General features: G+C 38.0%; 1 protein-coding gene across 1 annotated transcript in view; it reads left to right on the top strand.

The window, feature by feature from the left end:
• The first annotated feature begins 1,455 nt into the window (after positions 1-1,455).
• The window catches only part of pdzrn3b (PDZ domain containing RING finger 3b), a 90,963-nt gene continuing 72,258 nt past the window's right edge, over positions 1,456-20,160 (top strand). Inside the window, exons 1-3 of the mRNA XM_039664794.2 lie at positions 1,456-2,309; positions 6,302-6,388; positions 7,993-8,100. Coding sequence (XP_039520728.2) covers positions 1,596-2,309; positions 6,302-6,388; positions 7,993-8,100 — 909 coding nt within the window. The 5' untranslated portion in view covers positions 1,456-1,595. The remainder of the gene's footprint in view (positions 2,310-6,301; positions 6,389-7,992; positions 8,101-20,160) is intronic.

Raw genomic sequence — 20,160 nt, 5'->3', positions numbered from 1 at the left:
ATGCTACTTCCTACCGAGATGGAAAATGTCATTATTTAAATGAGCCGTATTTAAACTCCAGGTTTCTCTATAGACAAAATACACTGGACACAAATACACTTTTTTTAGGCAAATCATACGCTCACAAGCTCCCATTTACTTATCAGAAAACTGTTCAGACAGATGATTATTTTCCCCTACGAGGCATCATTGGCCACTCATGCAAAACGAGGGAATGTGAGGGAGCATCTTTAGCTTCCGGGCTTTTAGAGTTTGAAATCTGGAAGCTTCTCAGCTGTTCTGCATAAGAACACAAAACGTAGCTAACGCCAGCTTTATTTAGTGATTTATGCTTTTTTTGTGTTTTTTTCAATTAGATCTTAAAGGGTAATCACTTCACAATAGTTGAGTTAAAGTTGGCGTGAAACTGAAGTTGAGATAGTATTTTTTTTTTTTTTTTTTTGCCAATTGTGAAAACAAGAAGAAAATAAAGTGGAGCGGATTGACTGGATTTTTGTTTTGTTGTGATTTGCCATTGCAATCATCTATCTATAAATTACAGGAACGTCTGTCTGCGTGTGTGTGTGTCTGTCTTTTAATCGCGTATCTCTCGAACTGTTAGTTCGATGGATCTCAAACTTGACAAGTGTCTTGCTATGGGCACGAGTAAGTGCAGTGCCGAGTTTGACGTTGTTTGGATTAGAAATGCAAAAGATATCGCTAAATACGGGCATTTTAGTTTTAATAAAGACTCCAATCCCATTAATCATGGTGATGTTGGGGATTGCTCACCCAAAAATTAAAATTATATAATTTACTCACCCTCAGGTTGTTCCAACCCTTTATGCATGCGTTTCTTCTGCTGAACACAAAAGAAGATATTTTGAAGAATATAGGTAAACAAACAATTGATGGACACCCCCTCATGGACTTCCATAGTATGGAGGAAAAAAACACACTATGGAAGTCAATGAGGGCCATCAACTGAAAAACAGTAATATAATACGATATAATTTATTTGTAAGTATTTTAGCCTATATATTATGACTTATAATGAAAAATATTTACTATAGTAAAAAGTTTGATAACTTTTTATTTATTTAATTTTTATTTTGTATTTTATTTTTCTTTCTGTGCTTGTTTTAATGTAAATGTTTCTAAAATCAATAAATACAATGTTGAAAAAAAAAAAGTTTGATAACTATCTCTGGTCTAGCTGTTTTATCATCAATCATTTAAACCTACAATTTGTATGTAATGTTTCACTTGAAAAGTGTGCTTGCACTATATTTCTTTGTACAAATGCCACTGTCTTGATATTTTGTTATCTAAGAAGTGAACAACAGTCATACATTTAAGTTTGGCTGAGTCAACTTTTAAGTCAACTTGTTGAATGCGCATTTCTTCAGATAGTTACGGTACCCAAATCTGCAACACTTCTTTCCCCCATAGGAAGTCTGTCTCAGGCAATTAGTTCAGTCAGTAGAAGTTCTCGTACTAGGCAACTCAGTTTCTCTGAGCTCTTCTAATGACTTAGTCTGAATAGCGTTTAAACCCCTGTGCTATTCTGTGGGAGCCCTGGTTCTGCTTTTGGATCTTTATATATATATATAAAAATGGGATTTGAGTTGGATCGTTTCAAAGGGGCTGTGGACCCAGACTTCAAATGCAACTTGTGTAATAAAGTTTTGGAGGATCCGCTCACCACCCCGTGCGGTCACGTCTTCTGCGCCGGCTGTGTGCTGCCGTGGGTCGTTCAGCAGAGCAGCTGCCCGGTCAAATGCCAAAGGATCTCCACCAAAGAGCTCAACCACGTCCTTCCTCTCAAAAACTTAATATTAAAGTTGGACATTAAATGTGACAATCACGCGCGGGGCTGCGAGAAGATCGTCAAACTTCAGCATCTGGCGGAGCACGCGGAGATGTGCGATTATTCTCCTGCCAAATGTAGGAATAAGGGCTGCAGCGAGGTGCTGAACCTTAAAGATATGGATGCTCACATGCGTGAATCGTGTGATTACAGAGCGGTCGGGATATGCGAGAGTGGATGCGGATTGATGCTCACTCATAAGGAGCACAAGTTGGACAACCACTGCTGTTTGAAAGCCCTCAAAGCGCACAACGGCGCGCTGCAAGGGAAAGTTGTCAGCTTGGATAAGGAGCTGAAGAAACAAGCTCTGAAATCGACTAAAAGAGAGAAATCACTTTTGGCGCAACTGTCTGCTGTTCATAACGAGCTTCAGATGACAGCGCTGAAGTATCAGAAGAAATTCACGGAATACAGCGCCAGGATTGACTCGCTGTCAAAGAGTCTCTCTCCACCGTGTAAGGTAAGAGAGCAATCATGACAGCACTTTAATAACACTATATCCACTAGCCTACTACAATGGTAAAATAGTATATTGGCTACCATTATTAAATAACACACAAATAAGTCTGAAACGTCTATGCTTCTTGCACTGCGTGAAAGCGGTTTTACAGTAGGCTATTTTGGCAGAAACTCGTTAAAATGGTACATTTTAATGCTGTCCGTTTCCAAATGAGCTCTTTCTCGGGTAGCCTGATTTTGGTCCAGTTTTCTCTGAGAAAAGTGGTTTAATTGGATATTTTACCTGAAATTGGCTTGGGCGGTAGGAAAGAGGTGTAGTAGCCATGTTGATATAACTTGTCGATTGTGAGTGTGATATTGCTTTTATTGTTTTAGAAACATGCTTGGAGAAGTAATTAAGATCCAGTTACAGTAACTTGTAACGTCTCATTCAAATATTTGGGAGTGACTTACCCTATTTCTTCTCCTCCAACAAAAAAAGTTCCAAAAGAGGAAAAGCCAAACTCCAAACAACGCATAACCCTGGCCTGGAACAACTGGAGTGAAAGGACGTTTTTCCATCAGCGCACAAATATTTCCAATTCATTAGATTCAAAACGCAAACTTGTTCAAAGTGCACATTTTTGAAAACAATACTATATTGTCTCCATGTAAACTACAAAAATGCTAATTAGTGAAGCCCCGCCCCTTTTCAGCTGTGCTATATCTTCCGGTTTGCATTTCCACAGCGTGAAGTTAAGATTTTACAGATTAATCAATGAACCGCTCATTTTAAAATCTTCCCAGTCTACTGATATTTACATTTGCAAAAGTCATTTAGCAGACTAGCAAGCAAGTCATCAGGCTTGTCTGAGATGAGCAAAATCTGCGCAGAACGATCACCGGTGATCAGCGCGAGATGCATGCCGGGTTAGAAATGTGTCCGAGTGCTATCCGTCTTAATGTCATGCCGACGTATGTCAAAAATAATATATAAATCTCTCTGACAGTGCAATATGAGTTATTATGTGATGTAATTTTTATTAAAACAATATATAAAAACACACCTATTAAAGAAAAAAATGATTGATAGACACATATTTGGATTGTAATATGTTCTTTGTACTTAAAATAAGTATTTTTGGTGTCTTGTTCAATATATTTATTTTCATATAAAAGCAACAGATCTTAAATTACATCCAGTTTATTACCAACAGCGCCCTTGAGCCTGAATCCCACGAATAACGAGATATCAGTCTTTGAACTCACAGGTTTCTGATCCACCGCGAGAAGCGAGATCTGTCCGGCTTGCCTGCGCTTTTTTCACTCCAGCCGCCTACTCTCGCATACATTCAGGCGAGGCAAGGCGCATGTCAAACAAGCAAGCCTATCGCGAAGAGGCAAAAACAATGCAAGAAGTGCTCAAAATACAAAGTTCAGGCACTGCTGAGTAGCATAAGCCAAACAAGGGAGGATTTAAAGGAAAAATACTTTAAAAAAAATTAGGTTAAGTAATCACGGAAGAGATTCATTTTTGACGACTTCTGCTTCAAACATTATGATGACTTTCGTTAACTCTAGCTACAATAAGTAAATCCACTTCACTAGCTAATTACTCTTCAACAGCGATGCCATAGAAATACAGAGATACCCCAAAAAATCATACACAGTATTCCAAAGATGGATTGGCTGCATGCTTGTTTCTCATGGCGCAGTAGTGTTTCTTTACAAAGTGGCATCGCCAACTACTGGCCTGGCTGGAGAATACAGCGATTTTAGTAGTTTTCACGGATCCGTGGAAACTGGGATAGTTTTTTAGTCTTTCCGCAAAAAAAAAAAAAAAAAAAAAAAACACACACAAAGGAAAAGCTTTTATGTTTCTAGTACATCGTTGTTGTATACCGGTAAATGTATCCTTAGAGATGTTTTTTTATTTACACTCTTTGGGGAATATCATGTTATTATTATTGCTTGTTGATATTAATGCAAGGCTGCACATGGGGTGCATACAGTTTTTGATTTCAGGCGTTTGCTGTTGTTATGAATCCTCCAAGTTCCAACCCTGAAAGATGCGTTACTAGCTGGCTTGCAGTGTAGACTTCATTGGTTTTAATGGAACTTTCTAGTTTAGTATGGACTTTATAGCATAGAAAACATATTGTTATATAGTGTGCTATATTATTTGTAGGCGTTTAAAGAGCTACATTAAATTTTTGTGTCCTTCAGTTGGGTAGTTAAACAACTTTTTACTGAGTGAACACTAAAAAAATTGACTTAAAATGGTAGCATTTAAAAGTAAAATTACAGTATTTTTATACATTGTCAGTAGGCTACATTAGTAATTGAGCGGTAAAATACATGCCAATGTTAAAATGACAGTAATACTGAGGTACTTTGGTGTAGTCTAGGCACTAAAAAGATACATCATGTCCAAATAACGAAACAACGACCTTAATCTGTTACTTTTTGTTGTTGTTAGTGCTTTATGTCCTTGCCGTGCCTTAAATTAAGTACCATGACATCTTCTGGCATGTGTGATGCCCTTCAGATTAGCTATAATTTATCCTCACCTCAGGACTCCATCAGAGCATGGAAAAAGTCAGTGAGTTACACTTGTGACAGATAACCTCCCTTGACCGCTCTATGAAGGAGCATGAGATCCTAAGGCAACCTCCCAGTGAGTGAACATATTTATGGGCTCTGAATGATGCCTTAGTGCCAGTGACTGCCTTCCTGCTGGGGAATGAAGTCTCTCTTGCTGTTCCCATCACATGGTTCATCAGTCAAGTGAGTTGAAGCAGGGCTGGGAAAGGAAGGCGATGATGGGGAGCTGACATTTGCAGGATTGGGCCTGTCTGCTCAATGCTGGGCTGTTGATCCAGCTGCTCTGGAGGAAAAAAAAAATGATATCACAAAAAATTTCGTATCACCACTAGAGCATTTCAACTGATTTAAGCATTATCTTTCTATATGTTTGTTTGTTTGTTTTTGCCATTCAAGAGAATTTTCTTTTTTAGATGAGTCATCCTCCATATTTTTTATCAACAACAGTGATGCGCATTTATATTAAGTGGTGTCGGACAATGTTTCCCATGGAATTATGGGACTTGTTCCCATGACCTGCTCCAGCGGGATACATTCCTCACTTTGAGACGTACATTGCATACACTCAACAAAGATAGTAAAGAGGACACTGTACATGCCTGCCATTGATGTCTGTATTATATTTAGACACTGTATTCTGTGGCACACAGAAATGACAGCTGCTTTAGTCTCTGATTCTACGCAGTGCAGCCTAAGTGAGGAATAAAATGCTGACTCCACTTGTATGTCCACGTTCCGCCGTTCATCTGTCGAGAGAGCCGTTTGCTGCAGAATAGATGTATTAATATACTCGACCAAATGAGCAAGGAACAAGGCATTAGCCCTTAAAGCCGCTGGCCTTTTGAAAGCTCTTTTTCCAAGTTGCTTTAAGTTTAAGCTGAGATGACTTGTGTATTTTGCATGATGTTTAATGATTGTAACAGGTGCACTTCTGTACTTGTTTGGTCACGCACCACTTTTGGTCACAGCCAAATGTAAATCATGATACCTATGGATGATTTAAGAGCTTGTGCTATAAAAACACACCCTGAAGGGTTATATTTGAAATAGGGATGCCCTAGAATCCGAAATCCGAATTCGGAAAGGCGCTGAAAATGAATTACGCATTCTACGGAGGCCCTGGAGGGACATGGTTAGGCTTGCTGCAGTAGTCAGATGCATCAGATTTCACTTATCACGTAAAGATAGTAAGGAGAGATGACTGACAGGATGATGTTGGAAGATTTAGTTTGCAACAGATCTTGTAAAATGCCAGTCATTTCCTATTCCAACATAGTATTTGGCTTTAGGCACATCCCTAATTTGAAATGTTTAGTTTGGAAGCTCAGATGTTTCTACTTTCCGAATAGAAATGAATACATGGTTTTAAATGGAATTAATGGGCCATTTATACTGTTCTTTCTTTTTCAGGGCGGAGAGACCAAAAGTGTCATGGCTATACTCCATCGTGATTCTGGATCTTTAGGCTTCAATATTGTTGGAGGAAGGCCATGTGCGGTAAGTTCAGAAAGATTTGCACCTCCATCTTATGTGTCTTTGGCTCATTGTATTTCCTGTTTCAGCCCATGATTGGCAAAGTTTGGTAAAGGAAATCAAGAGGGATTTTGTGAAGGATTTTCCCTATCGAAACTGTTTAATCATATATTTTTACATATATTTTAAGTCTTTTAGTCTTCACCAAAAAAAAAAAAAAAAAAATATGACACAGACAACATCTGTCAGGTAATTTCACTGACAGTGTGTCACTGGATGGCTCAACTTAAGTGGGAAATTGCAACTGGGAAAATACAGACATCAATTGTATCTTTTGTATACAATGCCACTTTGGTACGTCAGTCCACCCTGAAGTGGTAGTTGTGGTATCCATATCAGTGTGAATGAGTACCAAACCCTTTGAAAAGTGTTTGTTTGTGGTCCGTCTGAAATAGAAACATGACGCACTTTGGTCTGAACTGGACTTTTGCAGAAAAACCTCCCAAAGAGGAAAACTATTTCAAGAGCCAAGTTTCCAGGGCTTCTTCTAAGACCCAGATGTAGCCTCGTCACAATGACGAGGCTTTATTTATTTTATGAAAATACACCACAGTTAAAGGGTATAGCACAAATTGATATGGCTGAGTTAGTTTACCCTAAAGTAAGTGGAAGAGGTTGGTCACTAATGAATGACACAAATGGCTGCGTCTCTTAGCAACTGCACAACTACTTCAACGTGGCCATGACCCCTCCATAGCAAATGTTTGACATGCCAGCCATCCTGTCTACTTGTAAGACCTTAGATCTGTTTCTAAAACTTAGTGAACTGACCACTTGGATTGCATTTTAAAATGTCATAGCAATGGCTTCTGTGTATTGGTGTTTTTTTTTTTTTTTTTTTTTTTTATTACATGGCTCTCTGATTCTAATTAGTTAATCAGTGAACTCACGAGGCAATTTATATGTTGTATATTTAATTTAGTATTATATTGTGTTTAAATATGACATATTTTCATAGTTCTTGGAGAATTGCATCTTTAGTTTAGCAACTATTTTTGTTTTGTTACTTAAATTTGGAGCATAGTTTTACCAGTATGTCGTTTTATTAAAAAAGTAAATAAATATTATGTAGGAGTAGGATCCTCTGGCAAATAAAAATGTTATTTTTGTTGTTGTAATGGGGAAGAGGGAAGGGCCTACAGTAATTAACTGCAGAGTTCACAGTTTGACTTCCTGCGGTTTCTTAAGTATTCCATTAAAAATTACAGCACAGTGTCACACAACATGGCACAGAGGTAATGTGGTTTGATGTGGTTGGGAGGTGGGTTCAACGATTTTGGCAGATGTTTTGCTATAACCTTCCTGTCCAGATTATATTTTCATATAATGAATGGTGAGCATCTTTTTATTAATCTCTTAACACCTCAAATATCTCACAAACGCAATATGTTTTTCATTTGACACAGTGTATTTGCAGAGAAGCTGGAGCACATTGCTTTGTACACCTGCAAACAATTATTTGTGTTTTGGATGAGTCTGTCTTTTTTTGCATCTGTAGTACTAAAATGTTTGATTGGTTAGTAATTCTTTTTTGGCTAAATATTGCTGCCTTGTTTTTTGGATTGCAGGATAATAAAGATGGCACTTCGAATGAAGGAATCTTTGTGTCGAAGATTGTGGAGAATGGTCCGGCGGATAAAGAAGGAGGTCTGCAGATCCATGACAGGATAATGGAGGTAATTGCCTCTGCTTCAAGCCTGATTCTGTTGCCTAACCAAGGCACAATAAAAGCCAATCATAACATATTTCATATACATATACAGTTTTTTGCATAACACAATGAGATGTGTAATGCATTGCATATCCTGTTCTTTGTTGCAGTCGTGGCTGATTAGGATAGAAAATTTTGTGTTGCACCATGTTAGGACACTATTTTTACCAATTATAGCTCATCCTGAAAGGAAAAGTTGTACAAACAATGTTGAACCCATAAATAAAATTATATTTAAAAGCATGTTAAACCTTAAAAATGGCTTTAATATAACCGCTTTTGCAAGAATCCTGTTTAAAAAATTATCTTTGAGCCTTGATTATTTCAGAAAGTCTGCATTTGGTTTTTCAGTGTAATTTGTTAGACGCTGTATATACAGACTTATAAAGGAATCCTTCCTTGCTGGCATCAGGTCAGAAAGCTCTCTTTTACCTTGGAACAAAATCTGGATTATTTAAAAGGCCAAAAGTTCCCAGTGGTCACTTTTGAGGGTGCATAGAAAGTCAGCCCTACAAAGGTTGCTTTTATAGCGGCATGAAACACAAGTATGGTACAACGGATTCATTGATTTCGCTGCAGCGTGTTATAACTATGGCATGGGTCTGTTCAATTGTTTAGCTAAGTTAATGTAAATATTTTCACTTCGTGTAGTCGAATCATCATTCAACAAAATGGTAGCTTTCGCTGCAAGATTTTTTCCCCCTCTAGAGTTCGTTAACAACATCACTTTTTGGTTTCAAGATTTATTAATTTGAGCTTGACGTCAGTATGTTGGATGAGGAAGTCGTGTCTGCTCTTATACTAACCCTTAAGAGCAGCCACGTGGAGTGTGCTAGCCGTCAGTGTCTTAAACTCTCCTGTTCGTTTAGATATGCCGTAAGCCCTTGAGACAATGGATAGATTGAGCCACCAAAGGCGACAGTAATGCAGTCGGCGCCTGGTGACTTAAGACCACTAAACTGGCCCTGCTTTGGATCGGGAGGGGGGCGTATGAGTCCCAGATTGGTTAATGCGTCGGGCGGAAATGTGCTAGTATGACTTACTTGGAGGAAGGGGCCAGGGTGAGGGGAAAAGCTTCGGATTGTGCTTAGCATGCCAACTGCTGCTTTGCCACGATATCTGAGAGTGTTCCTTGTGGTTTGTGTGGATGTCACCTACATCTCTGCTTTTTCTTTTTCTTTTTTTTTTCTTTTTTTTTTTAAAAAAAGGACATCAACCTAACAATACATAGATATTTGAGAAGGGTTATCGGTGACTGGTTTAGTATTTTCATTGTTGTGTGCAGTAAGCTTTTTCAACAAGATATTTTGCTCTAGGATGGCAATAGACCTAGAAAGTCACTTTTTGTCTTTTGAATAATTAAGGTGAAACAGCATGCGTGCCAGAGGATGTAAATGCATAAGGAACATGAAGCACAAAGCCCTAGGTCAGTCTATTGAGTAAACCTTTAAAATTTATAGTCAGAAACCCTCTCCGACAATGCAAAGCTGTTCCCACCCTATGCTGTCTATTTGGATCATGTGTACATGGGAATAACGTTTTCTGCTTCCTTCAGGAGATTTATCGGTGCTTTTAAAACTACTTTAATAATGTTTTGAAAAGAGTATAATAATGCTTTTCTATCGTTGACACCTGAGGTAATGTTGTGCTCTTTGAGATCGAAATATGGATTCTAGCTTTACGTCAGCACCTCAGGTGGTATCACATATTTAATTATGTTGACATGAGAAATGATTTTCTGTAGAAATATAAGCACAGGGGAAGAATTATTGCAAAATGGCTTACAGCAGTTTTGTTTCCATTGCAATTTGAGTTGTATGTATCTAAACCAACACCCTGTAGTCCCATCCTAATAGCCCATGAGAGTTAGACTCAGCTGGAGTTTGCTGTTTAAAATATGTGCCTCTGGAAGCCTCCAGGTTCCAGCACTATTTTGTCTCTCTTGCTATATCAGCACTTTTTCATTCATTATATGGATTATCCATTTATCCCCCCCCCCCCCAGCTCATTTGCATCCAAATATATAGTATATATAGTGTACACATGTTTGCTATTGCAGCAATCTCACATGAGTGACAGGTTGTTCTGCCCTTGCGCCAGTAAACACGTCATCAGAGAAGAGATGTTTCTGCAATTGGGGATGTTATTTTGTTTAAAGATTATATTGGCACATTCATTTTTTTTCATCTTGCAGCATGTTGTTGATGTTACATTATGACATCGGCATGTCATATTGCTAATTGGCCAATATTAAAAAAATGTTTTACATCCATCAGTATTGGATAATAATTTGTGAATGATCATTTCTCATCATTTTTAAAGGGGTGATGATCTGAGTAATCAAATTTTCCTTGAGCTTTTGACATCTAAGAGGTCATCATATTATAAGAATATCCTGTAAGTTTCAGAACTGAAAACGTCCTTGTTAGTCCAATTAAAGCTTTTATTGACACCAGGCTCAGCAAACGACTCGTTTTTCAAAGTGGGGAACTATGACGTCAAAGAGGATAAAACACCACCCGCACAGATTAAGATCAATGCCTACTTCAACACGGCCGGTTTAGCCCCGCCCACCGATTCGCGCATTACACGCATAGCTAAATAACATAGGCCTACCTCGTGATGACAAACCGGATCGAGCTACCGAGCAATACAAAATATTGTGCAGTGCCTGGTTGTGGAAGAAGACAGTTGCTGCATATGCTTCCTCTGGAATGGATAAATTTTATTTTTAATAGACATTCCAGCTGATGAGGGTAAAAAATTGTCCGTCTGTTTGCTTCATTTCACTGAGGATTGTTTTGTAAACAAGACTGGATTTGTAGACCGATTTAGATTAAAGAACGGTGCTGTGCCGTCTATATTGGATCTGACAGGAATTGTGCAACACACGGACTCTGGGTCGAACATATATATGGGCGAATCATTCCGGTTGCCATTTTACAACATTGGCTGTTTTCAAAACATTTTCCCCCACGTACACCGGCGGGTGAGTTGAAACTCATTATAATATGCAAAACTGTTATCCACTCATAGCAGTGGGCGTTTACTTCCAAGTCTTCAGTGCGAGACGCCCATAAAAACCGAGCGTTTTTGAGCTAGGCTCAAAACTAGGGTAGAAAATAGCCTATTACTTATTCATTTGAATGTTTTTGAATGCAAAATGCAATTAAATGTCAAAAGTTGACCTCCAACAACAATATAATAAAATTTAAAAAGCCAGTTCATGACCCCTTTAATTACATTTGCCGTCATCTATCATGTCATCACTTAACCATGTGAAATTTAAGCAAATCTAAACATTTATATAAATTTGACTGTAGATTATAATGGTGTGATGCTTTAATTTACCATTAGCTGGTAAAACTTATTAAGTGATTTATTTAAATGAAATCCTGTCGAAATTTAATATCACCCATTCACTGACATGAAAATAATTATTGGCTAGGTATCGGCCAGAATGTGTGGCCTTTTTTTTTTCTTCTTTGGCAAGTAAGTAACCACTTAAAAATCTCTCAGAACATCTTAACAATCTTAACAACAAGCCTAGCATCATGGAGAATTTCTTTGTTTTTTCCTCAGAAAATGTACAAATCTAGTCTCCCAAGTATACGCCAAAACAGTTTAAGTCAGTTTTATGCTGTTTACCATTCACGCGAGAGACTCTTGGGTGACTAGCATCTACTGATCATCAGTACAATGCGTTCTTGAGTTGCGACAGCATCTCGGCTGAGAGCATCCAGGCGGAGCGTGTGAATTTGTGTCATAGGGCGAGCAGGGCCATCACGGTATTCAACGGGCTTTGTGCACATGCTCCTGACAGCAGCAGTGATGGGTGACTCACTGAGCGATCATGAGAAATTCCAGCCAGGAACACACTGCACAGATCATCTGGCCCTTATGTAATAAATTTCAATGTTGTTCATGTCTTATGAAGAGTGAATTGGGAAAAAAATAGCCTGTATTCTTCATTTTCTCTTGGCTATGTTAGTTCCAAAGATGTCATGTGCACGTACATGACATGCTCATAAAGATCTAGAATCTCCCACGGCCGTCTGATTGAGGAGTGTCATGGCAGATGTCCCTGGTAAGCACCAGAGAGACAGGCTCAGATAATTCGGCGGATGAATAGCGCCTTGTTTGCCGGAGACATTTATTTTCTCATAAAAAAAGATATAAAAAGGGAAGAAAATACGGTGCTGTGTTTGCGCTCCACACTGTTTCACACATAGTAGCCGAGTGACAGATTGATTTATGCATTGGATTTAACACAGCGCTTGTGTTTGGAAAAACATATTTTCTTTTTTTTTTTTTTTAAACGGGGACCTTACACATTAATAAACATTTCGGTAACTGCACCAGAGTTAGCCAGAGGTAGTATATACAACATTTTAAAGTAATTTGTGATACTATATTTATTTTTTATGTAGAATTATTATTATGTTTTTTTATAATGTGTATAATTTCTGTACAAATGTGTCACCAAATGGTGGGCTACAAAACAACTTCTATTTAAACTGGTTTTCCATACTAAATTCCAGTCTGCCATTGTATGGTAAAACAGGTAGTCTTGCGCCACTCGCGATTGGTTGAACCAGAGGTTTACATTGCAGACCTCTCAAATAAACAAAGCAGTGTTAAAGTGCTGCAGAGTCACTGTGTTTACACTTGTCCGGGAATCAATCCGTAAATGGCTTACTCATAGTTGTCTCTAAACATTTAGCTGGGATAGAAAGTATTTTAACCTCAACCAAATTACACGCACCACCTTTAAGAATGTTGTTTAACAATTTCATCTCAACCTGAGGGGTGTTGGAAGCACAGCACATGGCTATAGTACCTTAAGCTTTCAATGTGTTTTGTCACAAAACCATGGAAAACCCATGTATCTTGATATCCAAGTGTAGATCATGGCTGTTTTCAGGAGCAGTGGATGTGTTGGGACTCGGGAGTAGGAACAGGTCATGGAGATAGACCGGGTTGTAAATGTCACCTTGTAAAAGCCTGCAAACAGACAAAGGTCAGAGGTTGAACAACAAGCAGACTTTAAAAAGCAGCTCCACTGAGAGGCCAGTGTTTGCCATCCGAAAGAAGCAAGAGCTCCAACAGTAACAGATGAGTAGTTATCTTTAAAAAAGAGTTAAGTTAGGCTAGGGAGATTTGAGATATATTTGCAATGGTTTTATTAATTTTATTAGTGTCAGTATATATTAAATATCACTTTTAATTAGCTATTATGTTTCCTAAAGATCATGCCAGAAAGCTAGTTTTGCATTCCCTTCTTTGTCACGAATATGGGTGTGCTTTGACAGATAGTTTTAAAGAGGTCTTGATGTAGATTTTTAAAAAAATTATTAACTTAGTGTGTTTATTGAGGTTGCACACACACAAAAAAAGATTCAACACCGGCATATGGTGCGATTATGTTTAAGTAATATTCGATTTCTTGATCTAGGGAGTCGTGTAATTTGCATGTATTTGCTCATGTGACGTCACAGATCCCACAATATCCAAGCTAACCATTTTTGGAGCTTGGTCAAATAATGTATTTTCTTAATGAGGAAGATGGTTTAAACGTAGTAATTTGCGGGATGTTTTAATAGTACAAAATCCTATTTTAAAGGGGTAATGAACTGAGAAATCAAATTTTCCTTGAGCTTTTGACATCTAAGAGGTCATCATAAGAATATCCTCTAAGTTTAAGAACTGAAAACGTCTTTGTTAGTCCGATAAAAGCTTTACCACGTTACTTTACCACGGCCGGTTTAGCCCCGCCCACTGATACGCAAATTACACGCATAGCTAAATAACATAGACCTACCTCGTGATGACAAACCAGATCGAGAGTGAAACTCATTATAATATGCAGAACTGTTATCCACTCACAGCAGTGGGTGTTGACTTCCAAGTCTTCAATGCGAGACGCCCATAAAAACCGAGCGTTTTTGAGCTGGGCTCAAAACTAGGTTAGAAAATAGCCTATTACTTATTCATTTTGAGTTTTTTTTAAATGTAAAAACCAAGCGAACATCATAAGTTGACCCCAGACAACAATATATATATAAAAACCAGAAACAAGGACCAGAAACCAGAAATTATATAAAAAATAAAAAGCCAGTTCATGACCCCTTTAAAGGATCAAGGAAAGTGTGATTTTTCATGTCATTGTTTTTATTATCCAGCTTTATAATTTTGCATCAAATATGTGTAATACATGTGAATGTAAGTTTAATATCAGCAGCTTCTTGTAACACCAGTGGTTCCTTATCTTTTTCTGTCTCCATATAGCTGTAAGATTACCCACAGTCCACCACTTAACACCCAATGGTGCTTTCAGTTATTTTAGTGTGTGCTTGCTGTCAGATGTGGCGTTAAATGGTGTGAGGGGTGAGTGGCAACATGAAAAGAGTGGCAGCTTGAATAGATATGTTAAGGGTCTGGGGCCCATTGCTAGCATGCAGATGAGTCCTCAGCCCTTTTGAACTCAGGTTGTTAGCATTCTTGTCCATTGATGATTAAGAAGAACCTTGTAGATAATACAGCTGTAATGAAGGACAGAGGAAGAAAACATACAGTTTGCAGTTGGTTTTATAAAAAGGGAGAGTTTTTGAGATGTCTTTCACGGAAATGTATTTCAATCTATGATGCAGGCTTGGTGGTCCCCGATGAATATTTGTTTGGTTTGTTTTGTTTTGGGTGGAGTGGTTGTCCTTAATTCTCCTGTTGTTTTTTGGTCTTAATTCTTTCTGAAGAGCTATTTGGGTAAATATATAAACCTAAAAAGAAGAAATGAAGTCTATTTTGTACCATTAAGATTTTTTTTTTTGTTAAATTGATTATTCTCAGTACAGTTAATGCAAAATTTAAACTGAATATTTATAATAAATATTTGTTTTATTAAAATGAACTTAAATTAGAGACTGTACATATACTAAATGTTTTTTTTTCCCAATACAGTAATGAAATTGTGTTGAAAAAATATCTATTTTGTAATTTGTTTATCGGTATACCCTCCATTAAAACAGGCCTTAACCTTAATCTGTCGCACTCTGGACTTTATGACAAGTATGGACATTTTTAAATCTGGAGCCCCTGTTCTTGGTTTCCTCAGGGACATAAAGTCAGGTCAACCCAGCATGGGGCTGCCCTGCAACCTCCAGTCTTCACCTTTCTTCTACTGACAACTAAGAAATCATGTCATCTTAGTTTGGAATGTGTCACAAGGTCTTGTTTTATTTCTGACTGAGTCCAACAGAGCCGTCCAGAGGTAGCAATTAGTTCACTCTAGGCAGTATCGCATGTTATTTGGCATCTGATTGCAAGAAGAAAGCCTTTGTCAAGGAGTACTTTATTGGATTTGTGCCCCTGTCTTTTTTTCTAGATGGAAGTGAGCAGGGAGGAGTTGTATAGGCAAGTAAGACTGTTAGTCCCAGTGGTGAGCTGCTTTCCAGTTGACTGGAATGGCTGACTTGGCTATTACAGGACATTAAATCCAATGGAAGTTTTAAAAGGGATATAATAGGCTTCTGGTCTCAGCTTCTGTAATAGCAGTGCGTGGTTAAAATGGACAGTCATGTGGTGCATGTATGAAGATATTTAATGTACACCTAAAGTATACTTGCAATAGCACAATCAATTATACTTAAATATATATTTTAGTTGGACCTCAGCACTATTCTGGATAAACTAAAGTACAAAATTAGTTGTTCCAATTTAGCAGACTTTAAATGTATCAATTTAGTTCACTTGCAGGGTAAGTACATAAATATGTAAATGTCTTTGTAGTGTACTTAGCATAAAATAAATGTATTTCAAATCAAATTAAATACATGAATCAATTACACTGTCTTTGTAATGTCAAATATCTTGCATACAACAACGATAATATTGTTAGTTTTAGTAGTATTAACAATTTCTAAAACAACTGTCGACAAACTTTATCATAGTCCAATGCTATTCATTTTAAATTGCCCCAAAAATAGGCCGATTAATCCTACTGTGATATCAGTCTATTACTGTTCCTTTTAGCCCAATATATAACTTCTTGAAACTTGCTGTCAAGAATTCGCATAGTCTGGCTTAGACTATACTGTAAATGTGTTGTGAATTCTGTTTAGCCTTTTCCCTGTATTTAGAAGCCATAGGTATCATTTATATAATCTAAACTGTTTTGGAGAGGGCAATAGGCAGGTATAATTAAGGCTAATTGTCTTTCCAATCAATCACCAGGCTTGTGTAAACATATACGTAACAATAGTCTCAGGTTGCCCAGCCAGCTACTCTCACAGTCAGACACCATTAGCCCCCCACCCTCCATGCAAGCCACCCACCCCCATAGCCTCTCTAATTAACTACCCTCAATTAAACACTAATAGGCTGATTAACAGACCTTCGGTCGTGAAGTAATAGGCAGTCGTTTCCTTGTAGTTGCCCTCAGTAATGCAGACCAGGCCCTGGGCCTGTTAATTACAGCCCACTTTGAGTGCCATCAGCAGGACCTAAGAAAACGTAGCCTGTCCAAGTCTGGAAAGTGTGGTGGATGTTGAAAAAGCATTATGGATTGTTTCAGCCATCTGCAATTCAAAATGGGATCTAAGAAGAGACTGCTACTACCACAGAACACTTTCTGCGGTAAGGCCACTTGTTGACTTTCGCTAGGCTTTCAACCCTTGGCACTGTATATCACAGTAAATCAATAGGAATGGACAATCATCATTTAATTGTATGCATATTAGGAAACTTGTCATTTTTTTAGTGGCTGGCTGGGTATCTGAGTTGACACATCTTAACGTCTGTGATTTTCACCAAATATGGTATTAGGGAGTCAGATCAGTTATGAATCCATCCACTTTTATGAGTACACATGAACAGTCTTCCTGTTTTAAGTCTTGGATGTAGAGGTAATTTTCTTCACACTCCCTCTTTTTATGGACGTACAGCCACAATTATCTTGTAAATGTACTTGAATGTCTGATCTGTAATTTAAGCTTGGTTTTCCCCATATTTCAGCAGCTAGCTCATGATTAAAGAAAGCTTGTCAAATCCCAAGCCGAGAATTGAAGTCATATTTCCTGTCATAACTCACCAAAGTACAAGACTACTCTTCTTTGTCCCTCCTCCCAACAGATATGTAGTTTTACAGTGCCAGAAACATATGCAGACTTGAATACTTGCAAACATGTGGCCTAGCTAGTGTGCATTGTTGTGTTACTCACCAGTAGAGGCCTATTGATTTGATTCCCAATGCTTTAGACATTATACCAGGTGTGCACCATTCTGGTAGCTAGCTATACACATGTCAACAGTTTAACTAACTTGCCCAGCAAGATTTTTTTCAGACTAATTCCGGCATGGCAGTAGTTAGCATGTAAACTGACAATTGCGGCAGTGATGAAATGTATGCAATGCAATCTACTTGCTTTGTGTTACAAATTTCATTTTGGCACATTAAGTGAAACTGAATTGGTATAGCTAAAAACACACTTGCTTTGTTTTTCCAGAATTTCATGGCAGATGAGATTCATGAGTTGTCCTGAACTCAAAAACCACATCTCTTGTCATTTTGGGGTGTTTCCAGCCTAATGTTTTGGCTCATGGACAAGTGAGGTCAATATTAGTCCGTTTGAGTCTTCTCTTTGGCTACAATTGACACATGGTTGTCTGAATTTGAGGGTTTAGATCTTTGTCTTAGCTGGCCTCACTAATCAAACTCCTTTTAAATCCAGCCAACATGGTTTGGTGTAGAATTCCTTAGTTTCTAGCCTGACAAGCTTTCTTTTCAAGAGTCGTTTAAGAAAGCGGTCTTTCACACACCAAACAAAGTGGAACCAGCAACTGCTGTGCACCCTTCTCATGCAAATGAGCACAAGTTGAAAACACTATTCCTAAGTCATGTTATTGTCCTTGTGGACCTACTGTGTGCGTCCCTGTTCCACTGAAAGAGATGTAGTCCTTTCACACGTACCTTCTCCATTTAATTGTAGACTTCCTACATCTTTCAGTCAACAGAGAAATTTGTTTTGACTTAATGCAACAAAGTCTGGGAAGACGTCCAATAAATTCTTCTGTTGTGACACTATAGGTAGTCTTTCTTTTTGTGTATTATAAATACACATTAAAGTTCTCCATCCTCAATAGCTGTTCAAACATTTGCTTTACGTCAAGACCAACTATCAAAGTTGGCAAAAGGATAATGATTTTAACTCTCTGAATTTTGACTAGTTTTTAGCCAGAAACTAGGCAAGAAATCAGTTCATGGTCCTTTTGTGTATTCTTGATATGTGTTCTTTTGTTACTAACTGATAGACCCTCATGCAGGGGTGTCCATTCATTCCTGATCCTGTAAAGCTACCTTCCTGAAGAGTTTAACTCCTCTTCAGAGTTTAACTTTAACCCTTATTAAACTTGTCTGAACCAACTACACAATGTCTACAGAATTACTAGAAGCTTCCAGGCAGTTGTATTGGAACAGAAGATAAACTCTGCTGAAAAGTTGACCTACAGAAGAAGGACTGGACAATGTGTGGTTCAGTTGGCTAGCTATAAAGCAACGATTGTGCCGAGCATCATCCTGGAACTAGAGGTTCACGTTAATGGCTTCTAAATTGGCCCTTGGACTGAGATTGCAAAACTTACTTGTTTACATTATGAATTGGTTCTGATTTATTTAGAAACTCAACAATATATGAAGTAAATGTTAAACGATCACAATCTTGATTCAAGAAACCACGCAATCTCGTTCCTAAATGACAATGATTCGCCTGTGTCTATTAAACCATTGACAAAATCACTCTGGAACATTAAAATCTGCGTTGACACTGCCACTGACCCAGAGTTGTCATGAATGAAACCGCTAAACAAACAGTCTTTTCAACTACTCAGAATCGTTATTTCTGTGTTATATTCACATTATTACAGAAGTACTGGGATAAAAACACAATAAAGCAAACTAACTGCAAGGTTTTCAAAAGCACTTCAAACAGTGATTGAATCATTTACGTTGTTATGAAATCAGAATCTGGATAAATTGAGAATCACAATTTTATTTTGTTTCAAACAGAGATTACGATTCTCCCAACAGACAACTAAAAAAAATAACATGGATTTTACTAGAAGTTCTGACAATGTTAATTGCTGGAGTCTATTTAAAAGGCTCAAATAATGTGAATTGTAAAAACTTGAATGATTCAATGACTCATTTGTAAATACTTTACTTGTTTTATTACTGGATGGATTTTTATGAATCGAAGTTCAATGAAGTTGAACTTGCATAATTACTTGGGTAAAGGCTTTCATTTCAAGTTGGTTCAAGCCAGTTGCAGTTTTTTATAACATACCAGACACTGCGTAATTGAGATGTACAGCCTGGTGACAGAGTGCATGTTTCTCGTGAACTGGTTATTTTAACCACTTCGGATTGTTCTGGAAATTAAAACATGTGCAACCTAAGGGCAGTACTGTCCTCCAAGACCATTTCAGACAATGAGTCACTGTGGACCGCAGTTTAAACTTTCACCTGACCGCAGGCAAGTTTTAATTTATTAGTTTTCCAACAGAAATCTAGCCAAATCATTTCACTTTTATTCTTTCTTTTCCATTTGTCATCAACCTCATCTGTTACTCTTACTGTGTGAAAACAATCATTGCTGTGTTTGAGTTGGCAGCACCTCAGAGTGATGTGGAACTGAATAAAGAACAGGAGAACTTCTGGACACACTGTGACTGGTTTTTGAGGGTCAAAGAGAGGCAAACAACAGAGGCTTTGGTCAAAGTCTTGTACTCTTGGGGTAAAGCTACATGGCCTCACGCTGCAGACGGGCCTTTGTGATGGAGTTCGGCAGTTCGACGGCAGTTCGAAAAAAAAAAACGTTAGGTCGCCAGACATGAAATGGATGGATTGAATGGCTGCTGATTGCCATGGTGGGTTTAGTGGCTGTAGGAGAGGCGGTTTAGGGTGGAGTAGAATGAGAATGGATATAATGGATTCTGTTGGACTAGGTAGGTGGTGTTAAATAAACCTGGCCAC

The sequence above is a fragment of the Pimephales promelas genome, chromosome 8 (genome assembly GCF_988280905.1).
Source record: "Pimephales promelas chromosome 8, fPimPro1.hap1.1, whole genome shotgun sequence".
Taxonomy (NCBI): Eukaryota; Metazoa; Chordata; class Actinopteri; order Cypriniformes; family Leuciscidae; genus Pimephales; species Pimephales promelas.
Note: the sequence above shows the minus strand (reverse complement) of the source record. Positions and strands in the feature narration are given on the sequence as shown.